The sequence below is a fragment of the Monopterus albus genome, unplaced genomic scaffold (genome assembly GCF_001952655.1).
Source record: "Monopterus albus unplaced genomic scaffold, M_albus_1.0 scaffold62.1, whole genome shotgun sequence".
Classification (NCBI taxonomy): Eukaryota; Metazoa; Chordata; class Actinopteri; order Synbranchiformes; family Synbranchidae; genus Monopterus; species Monopterus albus.
This window is the reverse complement of record NW_018127942.1, coordinates 99912-111417: the sequence shown is the minus strand read 5'-3', so window position 1 is coordinate 111417 and position 11506 is coordinate 99912. Positions and strand designations below refer to the sequence as shown.

Below are 11506 nucleotides of genomic sequence, written 5' to 3'. Positions count from 1 at the left end.
ATGAATAAGATGAAGCAGGATGAACAAACACACTCATGACTTGTCAGAGTGACCAATAGGTTAGAGCCAAAAGGCGGAGAGGACACATCATAGGTTATAGACTCGGCGCTGAGGGATTTCTATGGAGGCATCATTTTCATAATCCCTTTAGAGAAAAACACGACTTTCTGTTTTTCCCTGGTATTTCTTCTGTTTTTGTTCTTTGTTTTCTTTTCACACAGTGTTTCACACAGTAGGATCATCACTTCAATAACTGCTGCTGTACATGATCTGCTGTTTCTAAAACAACCTGTTTTACCATTTTATGTCCTGCTGCTTTTCAGCAGAACCACTGGACTAATCTAGATTAGTGAATGACTGTGTGTGAATGTCTGCATGTATGTGAGATTGTACGCCCTGAGGCCGAGCTGAAGATTTATAGCTTATGATGTCTGTATGTGTCTTTGTCTGGTAATGGTGTAGCCCCAGCTTGTGGCTCGTGTATTACATGCACTTGAGTCACAGGGATGATCTTCCTTTAAAGGATAAGGTCGGTCATTTTGTATATTAACAGTATTTTCAGCAATCTCCATACAGAAACTGAAATTGACACTGAATTGCCTCTCCTCATAGTTAATGTCCGTCAGTGTGTCAGTCCTGGATCAGCTTCTTAGTCTGTGCTCTCCTTTGTTGTTCAAAAAGGATTAAAAACACATCAGGGAAACACACCCCTGCACTAGGAGACATGTTCCTTCATTAGTAAAAACCCCAGACCAGAGCGTGAGGAGTAAACAAAGCTGAGAGTTCCCACAAAAACTTGCACATGTGCAGTTGACTCTGACTCATGCTAACTTCAAGAAATTATGAAAGCTAGGAGACTTGGGGGCAGCATAGCTGGGTCTGGTGTTTCGTTATGAAAAAGCATGTCACCCAGTGCAGAGGTGTGTTTCCTTGATGTGTTTTTAATTGTTTTTGGACAACAGTGGAGGTCTATGACAAAGATGAACAAGCTGATGGAGGACTGACAGCTGACAGGCATCAACTGTGAGTAAAAGTAATTAACTGATGCTTTTAGTCTTTGTATGGAGATTGCTGAAAATACCGTTAATATAATAAATGACCTGCCTTATCTGTTAATGTGCAAAAATTGAGAGTTGCCGACCATTTTAAAACAGTCAGCAAGTCTCAGTTACTCGAATGTATATAATACATGAGAGTCACAGGCTGGGGCTAGTAATGGTGTTGCACTGGTGTGAATACAGTAGGGTTTGTTGACTGGATACAGGACACTATAGAGCGTGTGAGTGTGAATGTGGCCTGGTCTTATTCATGTTCCGTTTCCAGAGTCACACTGTGGGGACTAGACACCTTTATGGGGACAAAAAGCAAATCCCAAAATGTAAATCATTGCATTTTAGAATGATGACTTGATCTAGGGATGGGGTGAGCTTAAGAGTAGGGTAGGCTCCCAGGAAATTAATGTAAGTGAGTGTATTGTCTCCTGAAATGATGGCAGCATAACGTGCATGTCTGTGTGTGTCAGTTCTGGCTCCACAGGCTTTGTAATGTACAAATGAGGATGATGCTGCATTCTGTGTGTGTGTGTGTGTGTGTGTGTGTGTGTGTGTGTGTGTGTGTGTGTGTGTGTGTGTCGTTAGTTAGCAGATGTTGCATACACAAAAACATTACACAGATGTCCAACAGAGTGGAGGATTAAACACAGGAAATTAGAGGGAAAAGGTACGACAGACAGCAGAGACATCCTAATAACAGAAAATGATCTAAATCTGTATCTGCAGCAAAACACACACAGATCAGATGGATTGTCTTTGAATATCTAAACTGATGTATACCAAAGGACACGAGACGTACTGTAAAGAGCTTCACAGATGTTCACATGGTGGTGATGTCTGCATTAAAAACTAATCAGGCTTTACTTTCTAGATATCCCCGAAATGTGACTAAGGTCAAGAAAAATGCATAAAAAGCATTTTGGGTGTCTACATAATGAATTGATTGAACAGATATGGCCACATACATTATACTGTATGTGTTTGACAACTACAACACATTTAATGGTTGGTTGGGGAATCGCTAACAATAAAGAGTTGATTGTCTTCCAGGGTCCTTGATCAGGAGGCAACACAGAGAACATCAGTTTATTATTGCATGTGATAAAGACCTGATTCTAAATTCTTGCTGACTTAGATGACACCCCTACCTGCTGTGATGATGTGTCCGCCCACAGTGAGGATGTTGCAGCCCATAATAATGACTGTGATAGAGTTTTAAACCCTTAGTGATGATGTTTCTGTTGCCGTCTAGACACCACATTTACTGTGTGCATTAACACCTGGGAGATGGAGGCTGTGTTACACCCTGATGCTCTTATTTTAACACAAGGTGTGAATAGGCTCTCTCACTGTCTTTCTTACCCTTTTTATCACACATCTGCAGGAATACAAGAAAATACACAGGTATACAAACACATAGGCACACCTGAGAGTATTGGTACTTTCCCCCCCAAGGATTATAAAAAATTAATGCACTTTAACAGTCAGTCTCCTCCCCCAAAACTAATTTTAATTTGTCATTCATTTCCTGGAAACCTTCCTTGCAGCTTTTATGGTCAATCTTCATTCCACTTTGATATTTATTCAATTATTTTGCCTTCATGTTTGTTTATCTAGCTGTCTACTGGCATGCTGGCACCACAGCTGTAAACTCTCTAATGGCCATTTCAGCTCTGTTTACATTCTTTTAGCTTTTGTTTATATCAGTGCTCCAGTTTGCCAGCTGTCTCACAAAAAGACTGAACAAATGAAAAGAAGAAACAAAGGATTCCCAACTCACCGAGTCCAGGTATAAAGGTGTTCAGAAACAGACAGATAACGGCCAGGGGGAAAGGCATCGTGGGTATCGCAGCCCGCAGTGGTCCCTTCTTCTCCCTGACCTCCACCACCACTCCTCCACCCGCCGTAGGGCCCCCGGCCATGGCTTTGCCCCCCAGATTGTCCCCTGTCTTGACACACCCCTGCTCTGTTCCTCCCTCTTTCTGTGCCATCTCCCTTTCTTTACTTTCCTTGTTTAATTCTATAAATAAAGACTGGCTGGTGAAATTTGAAAGGCAATGCAAGAGAACTAGATTTTGCCTCTCGGTCCCTCTCTGCTATGGTTGTTAGCAATTTAGTAGAAGACAAAAACAATCAATGGTGAATGATCATATCCTTGGAGTTAACAAATATCCAGCAGTGCATGTCGACAGTTGGATCACAAGTTGTCTGAAAGTAGTGTACGTCTATGGAGAATTGGTGACAAAAAATATATCTGCAAATTAACCAGAAATATTCAATTCTATTCCAGTGAAATACAGTAAAAGAACCTGTATCTTTCCAAATCTACTTTAAACCTTCAAACTGTTAAAGGAATATTCTGCTGCCTCAAAGCTTCTCAACTAAGTAAACTTTAGTCTTCCCTGGAGAGCAGTTATCTTGGCTGATTTTCTTTTTTTAATGTTAAAAAAGACACCTCATTATCGGGTCCCTCCAAGAAACAGCAGTCTGGAGGACAGCGAGAATTTTTCTTCACGACTGTTGGCTTCCCTTAAAAGTCCTCAAAAGTGAGCATGCTCTCTCATCAGGGGTCAGTGATATCTGCCATTTGCTCGCATGTCTAATATGTACTTAAGGAAAGCTGAATCACTGACAGTTCCACCTTAAATCTGTTTGAATGTCTTCAAAATATCCTCGAAAGATGTGCAGCTCTTTTCAGGTATTTCCTCTGAAGTCACTTTCTTGTCTGCCTTGTCTTTCTTTTAGTAAAATTGCACTCAGCCTACACACCTCTCCAAGACGGAGAAGAGAGAGTACTCACAACGACCCCCCTTTCTTCTACTATGTCTCCCTCTCTCTCTGTCTCCCTCCCTCTTTGCCCTCCTCATCTTCTCCCTCCATTTAAAGTAACAGTGTACCACTCTAATGCTACTGTTCAAAGAGATCACATTTAACAAGCCGTTATTCAGTGGATCTCAGTCAGATCAGTGACCAAATGCATTCATCTGACTTTAAACATATTAGTGCTGTTTGTTTACATCAGTATTGTTCATTCATACATTTACAAGAGATTTTACTGTAGGTGCATCTGATTAAGACAAATAAAAACAGCTTATGATCATGAGACATTTGCAAAAGTCTCCTTGCAGTCTGTAATAATAGTGAACCATTAGCCGAAGCTGATGATTATGTCCTTTACAAAGCTTGTTTTCAAATTTGTTGATTGTCCCTATAGAACAAGCATATTGATTAAGACAGGGAGGAGAGAAAGCAAAAGGAAGCTAGATGAGGAATAAAAGGAATGAGTGGACAGCGGTCTGGATGATGGACAGTGGTGAGGAGGGGGACAACATGAGAGCCAGTGTCAATATCTCAGTAATTATTCATGCAGCCTGTTCCCCTAAAGATCATCGCATCAGTCTCTTCATCTCCCTTTTTTCCTTTCCTATCAATTTGACTAACTTTCATTTAATTCTTTCTCTTCCTCACCCTGTCCTCCTCTCCCATTCGTCTTCTCCACTCCACTGTCAGCATGACCTCTGGATAAGCACAAGTGGTAAAAACACAATGGCAATCAGTGCAACCCTGAAATTATTCCCTGCTTTGTGTTCGCCTCTCTTCTTCTCTTTCATCTTTTTTGGTCTCCTAGCAACCCAGGAAGCTGTAGGTAAATATACAGAAGAAATTGATCTCTAGGCTTTCAGCCCCTCTCCATCCAGTCCTTCCTCTTCCTCATCGCTGCCTCTTTCTCCTAATTTCTCCCCCAATTCCTTCTTTTCATTTCCTTTTAATCTTTAACAAGCACAAGATAGGTGGTATATTTTTTTTGTGTCATGCAAAGCAGCATCATGATGTCTGACAGTGCTGGACTGAGAAATCTAGACAGCTGGACCCAGTCATCTCTCTGTGTGTGTGACTGGGAGGTGTTGGCACAAGCTATGACACTGATGCTAAAAAAAAATTTTCTTTCACATTAGAGTGCGTGAGTCTCAGTTCTGACTCTTTGTCTCGCCTGTCTTGCCGCGACAAACACACACACACACACACACACACACACACACACACAATCCCCTTTTTCTTCTTCTCTCTGGCTTTAATATATGTTGACTCCATCTGTCAGGAAAACCTGACATCGCACACAGGTTATTTATGTACGTATGCATGGTCATGTTTGCTCTTATGTGTGTTTGTGTGTGTGCGCTCTTGATGGCATCCCTTTGTGTCCTTCACACCAGACTGGGTCGTCACCACAGTGCCAGTACTGTCCACACTCTCCTTTTCTCTCGCCTTTCATCTGCAGACTCTCGGCTGACTCTCGCTGCATCTTATGTTTCCCCCTATTTCCTTTTTAATTCTGTCTCCTGTGATGCCACATTAATTCTCTGTACAATACTCTCTGTATTGGAGTGGATTATGTTTTCAATCAGTTTTTATCAACAAATATTATTCTGTTGTTAGAATGAACAAGCTCCAAAACGATTGTGCTTGCCAACACTGGAGCTTTGTCACTACCAGATCACAGACTTATATTTTCAGGCTCCCGTGATCAGTGCGTGTGTTTATATATCACTGCATCTTTAAACCAGACAGATGGACAGAAATAATCAGGAAGTATAAATTGTTTCTATACCTAAGCTGCAGCAGGTAACCAAGTATATTTAGCCAAGTACTGAATTCTGTGTACTTAACTTCGTATTTTGATTTTCTGCTACTTCACTACGTGTCAGACAGAATGGATACACTTTTTACTGCATTACATTTGTTTGATGACTTACAGTAATAAAGTAGTTCAACCAACTGCAGTGATGTACAAATTAGTCCATGAAATTTTTATCATTTGTATACCATAACTTTTGTCTTCATGACCCCTGTGTTTTACCTTGTAACCCTTTGATGGGAGCCCGACCCCTAGACTAGGAAACATTTGATAGAAGTACCTATATTCAGAGTAATAGATCCACCCCATCCAGCTACAGTGTTAAAATACTACTTGTGTACTGTTGAATCAGTAATAAATCTCATAATGTCATTAGTCAAAGTTGTTTTTGTGCAGAAGTATTTCTATTTTGGATTCTTTAACTACATTTTACTTGTAGTACTTTAATCAAGGGCTCTTATTTGCAATGGGATATTTTTACACTATGTTTTGGCACATTTACCAAAGCAATGGATCAGAGTACTTTTTCAACCACAGGTGGCTGTGAAACCTCAGGCTGCTTGCTTGTTTTCTAATTCCATTCTACTAGAGGTCAGGCTGACAGACATGCTATTATTTCATAGGACACACAGCTCCTATAAACATTCTCTGTCTTAGGTCAGTTAGTGTCAGTAATTTATTTTAAGAATGTGAAATGTCAGAATAGTTGAGAAAAATATTTATTTCAGCTTTCATTTCTTTCCTCACATTCCTAGTGGTTCAGAGGTTTACATACATATTTGGTAGCATCGCCTTTAAATGGTTTAACTTAGGTCAAACGTTTTGGGATGCCTTCCACAACCAGCTTGCAGCTTACTTGTTGACAAAACTGGTGGAAGTGAGTCAGGCCTCCTTGCTCGCAAATGCTTTTTCAGTTCTGCACACAAAGTTTGCTTGCTTCAGTATTGTTGCACACGCATTTTTGGTCATTATGAGACACACACATCAGTTTTTACACATTTGTAAATTGCCAAATACACATTTGTGGATAGTTATAAGAGGATTTTACACCCATACTGAACACTTACTACATTGATTAATTTATTTGAGGTTTTCAAAATTCTAATCACATGCAAACAAAGAGCACTAGAGCTGTTCCATCTCCCAAATGAATTTTTCCCCTCCTTCATATGCAAATCTATGCAGCAAGGCCCCATAATCTAATCAGTCCATCGTTTCTAATGGGTCACCTGGTGTGCGAGGACAAAACTTGAGTAATTGTGCTCATAAGATTGTGTATGTACACACATACGTATGAAGGGACAGGGAGGGTATGGGGACATAAACACAGAAATCTGGGTCTGGAACTATTTAAAGAAAGCCTGGATGACGACATTACTGCACAGACGTCATCTGAAGCTCCCTGGTGCAAGATTTGTTTTCCAGGTCGGTCTGTTTGAAATAGCAAAGAACAAAACAAGAGCAATGAGAGTTGGACTTACAGTCACTTGTGTCATCATACTGCACAGAGTAACTCCCTCATTGACTACACTGTGGTTTAGCTGATTATATAAACAGAGTTTAGAGCCTTTTCACTCAGCTACTATTCTGCAATTAAAAAGCAATTGAGCAGTTCTTCATTTTGCTCCCAGAGCAAGAGAAACACAACTCTGAGAAACACTGTCAAACATTTCTGGACATTAGAGGCTGTGGAAAAAGAGGGAAGAACGCCATCTGCTGGTTAATAATTGCTAAACGTCTGGTAGATTCATCTTGTGTGTGAACAGAGTTAAATTTGGTTGTTTGTACCAAACTTGTAAGCCTTTGTAGTGAGTTTCCCCAATGATTTTATCAGCCAGAAACCACATCAGCTCTCAAGTTTCAGTGTTGTTTGACATATGTGTGTGTGGAAATCACTTGAAAGCAACTTCAGTTTTATTTATATAGCACATTTTCATATGCAATGGCAATAAAGTGCTTAACACAATGCATGCAGATAGATAAAACACTAAAATGCAAACAAAATGCACACAGACAACAAAACAGCAACAGCTACAACAAAACAGATGAGAAAAACTAAGACATTTGAGGAGCTTTTTAAATGTATTTTTAAGATAATAGAAAAATTCATCTGTGAAATAGAAAAAGCTATGAAGATAAATCCCAGATTACCCCGACACCACTGCTACTGCTTGACTCGGTGAGCTTTGCATAGTGTAGTGTCAAAATAAACATATGGGTCAGTCACTGGAAGCGCTTGGTGGGTAAGCAGTTTAGACAATCGATGAATATCTGGTCTTCTTGCAGGGTGCATTTTATTAAAGAAACAGTTAATTTTATTGGATCTGACTACGGGACTGAAGTTTAATATGGCTGTGGTTATAACACTTGCAATATAATGCAAATGTAGTGGGGGGAAAGGACCAGCTGTGCCGCCCATGGTTAGAAAACTGGTAATAACATACACCAAAAACTCTGTGAACTAATTTAAAGAATACATGCAGACTGGTTTAGTGAGGGGTAGAAACATGGTTTCAAAATAAAAATGATTATTCTTTGAGAAAATAATAGTTTAATTTAAATATAGTGGTGATCCAGATGGAAATATTACATTATTTACAACTTAATTAATATATCACCACAATTATTTATAGTTTGAACATTTTTAAATTAAACATAGATGTGTTAAACAAGGCAATAACCCAATATGCCAGAGTCTGGAGGGGCCTGTATACATTAAGAGTTTTCAGTCAAATTCTTCAGAGAGGGACGTTTGTAAGCTCAGATGTTTTAACTTAAAAAAATAGAAGGACTCCATGGTGATTCCTCTGGAGTTCTGTACATGATGAGCGTTAAAGTGCTTTTCTAAAATGGATTATCATCTTCAAAAGTGCCATTTATGTCTATGATGTGCTTTTATAACTGTTATGTTTAAACTTTGTGTTTGTCATCCTGTTTGTCAGTTAAAAAAAGAAAAATGTTTAGCGAACAACATCTACCGTCTCCTCTCTGGACATCCTCTCCTCGCCCTGGCCCTCGACCAGTTCAGATAACAGACGCTCATTCATCAGGTGATGTAGTGTTCTCTCCGTTTTCATTCAGCACGGTAACTCTCCAGGACGACTACTGTGCCTGCAGGAAAAATGTTAAACCGTTACACAAACAGACTGCAAACCAAAAAAATAAGACACTTAGAGCACAACACAACAGGCTATAAAATATCTTGATAAAAGCAAAGTACTTGAAAAGGAAAATCCTCAGACTATTTTACTGTAACAGCAACAGTTTCCCTGCCTTTACATTCATCAAGTGCAATACTGCCTTAAAATATACTCAAGCTACAATGGAATATTATTTTTTAAATGTACAGGCACTCTCAATGGTGCATGGAAGTGCATGTACTTATTATCATCTTGAGGAAATAGTTGAATAATGACTATTTGTTGTCGTCGGCTGAGCCAGCCCGGTGCCTGCTCTCCCTTAAAAAACATTATGTACTGTGATAGTGTATCAGAAAATTCATCATCTGGACAAGTGTTACATAATGATGAATTCGATGGTCCCGTCTGTGCACGCACACATGTAAAATATACTGGAAAATCACCAAATATAGAATGAACTGAACAGAAAGGAGTTGTGAGGTTTTTTTTTGTTAATTGACTGGCCAAAAAGACAGGGATGGACATTAACATTAGCATTTAGCCCATGACATAAAGAATGACAGTGGACTTATGGACTCTAAGAAGAATTTTAAAAAGCTCACAGTCTCACTTAACCTGTAATATTCATGAATACATAGACAAATGTTATTTATTAGCCAAATAAAGTGAGACAACGTACAATAGTTTATTTTCTGATGAGTTATTCCTGCTCTGCATCTGTTTAAAATCCAGCTGTGCAAAGACATTCAATTATAAGAAGAAAAAATGCTTTATAAGAACGTAAATTCTCATAGAGCAACATCCTGGTAGTTATTTGTCAGATCTTTAGAAATTTCCGATCACAGTAATGTGATATGTTCTTATTGTATTGTGTAGCAAGAATCTGAGGTATTGTGTTGTTTTCTTTCCCAAAGATAATGTATCTGTACACAGGCTGCTACGTAACTGATTGTTCTGAATGAAGCCGATGAGATTTTAAAATATGTGTCACGCTGAACTGTTGAGCATTACTTTATGAAATATTTTCTTAATTTTAATATAAAAATTAAAAAGAAAATAAATCTGTCCACAGGACAAGTCTGACATAGTGTAACAGTGTGAACACCTATGCTTGTTATTCTCAGGATCAGAGGTCAGGCAGGGTCTCTTCATAATTGCACGCATGCATGCCTGTGTTTGTGTGTGTGCGTGCGTTGGCACAGGATGTTGACCTCATCCATGGCCTAGCCAGGAAGTGGTACAAGGAATGACCATCAGGACTTGTGGTTACTTTTAACACACACACACACACACACACACACACACACACACGGTTTCCTTCAGCCACAGGATACAAACATAGCAGAGACAGATGATCTGACACCAGTTCAAATAGTATGTGAAATGTCAGTCAGTCTTTATTTTTGATAGTTTTCAGTGGGATTTCAGTCACCTACACTCAGCTTTTACATAAATGTTATAATTGCAGAATGTGTTTTTCATTGATGAATGATTATCAGGCTTGTTGTTTCAGTTTCTAAGATGATTTGATTGAACCCTGGTGGACACTTAGGTGGAACAGCATTTTCAGCATTGAAAATTCAGAATTAACTGAAGTGACTTGTGTTTTTATGTTGGATAAAATAAAACAGTAATAACAGTTTGCAACTCCAACAATGCCCTACCTCCTGATTTCTTTTGTTATTATGAACCTTCTTTTACACTTTGCACTACCATGAAGACAGAGGACAATTAACAGTAGCATGTCACCGCTCGGCTGACTGTGTGACCACTCCACCCTGAAGCATGCACTTGTTGAAACGGTGATGAGTTGTGACTCGGTGAGAGTCACAAATGGGTGTGTCAGCTGCTGTGGTCTGAGCTCGGTTTAATCAGAGGGACCTGCTGGGTTTGATAGTGCTTGGTGAGGGATCACGCCCCTGTCGCCACGTTGTTTTGTGGAGCTGACAGCACGTAAGGGATGGATCTGGAGGGGTAGTGTGAACCCATGAATAATGTCCTCCTGGTGAAGCTTATTGCTGGCAGGTGAACAACAGTTGAAGCTATTGTCTGCAGGCCTTTTCAGGTCAGACGCCAGTGCCTTATAGAAATGAACAGAACAGGGGATAACTAACTGTAACATATATACAGCTTTTTAATGTCATAGGATCAAGAGGCCATAGCTGTATGTACCAGAGTTCACATAAAAAAAATCAATTTAAAAAAGAAATAAACAGAACCATGTAACTTGAATTAGTACTAAATTTGATTTTATCAATTTATATAATCTAAAGCCTTCTGATATAACAATACAGTATATTATAGATGCTCCTTTTATGATGGTAACTGACTGAAACAATGCTATATTCAAGCCCTGTTAATGTGTATAGACTGTTCATTAATGAGTCCATGACAACTGAGCCAACTCCAGTTAGACTCTACTGGAAGCACCAAAAAAGTTTTATTTTTGTAATCATCTGTTTTTAACTTGAGTCCAGAGGAGCAGCTGTTCACAATAGTAATGACAGCGATGTGTGTGTGTGTGTGTGTGTGTGTGAAAGAGCATCAGTGTTGTGATATACCAGTTTGCTTGTGCCCCCAGGTTGTATACATTTTACCCTGATGTACATATAGATTCCATGTGTAAACACACACATCCATCACATGCATATTCATCACTGTTGATAGACTCACCACTG

General features: G+C 39.3%; 1 protein-coding gene across 1 annotated transcript in view; it reads right to left on the bottom strand.

Moving 5' to 3' along the window:
- stum (stum, mechanosensory transduction mediator homolog) overlaps positions 1–3862 on the bottom strand; it is a 21099-nt gene extending 17237 nt beyond the window's left edge. Inside the window, exon 1 of the mRNA XM_020603749.1 lies at positions 2833–3862. Coding sequence (XP_020459405.1) covers positions 2833–3043 — 211 coding nt within the window. The 5' untranslated portion in view covers positions 3044–3862. The remainder of the gene's footprint in view (positions 1–2832) is intronic.
- Between the last annotated feature and the right edge of the window lie 7644 nt (positions 3863–11506).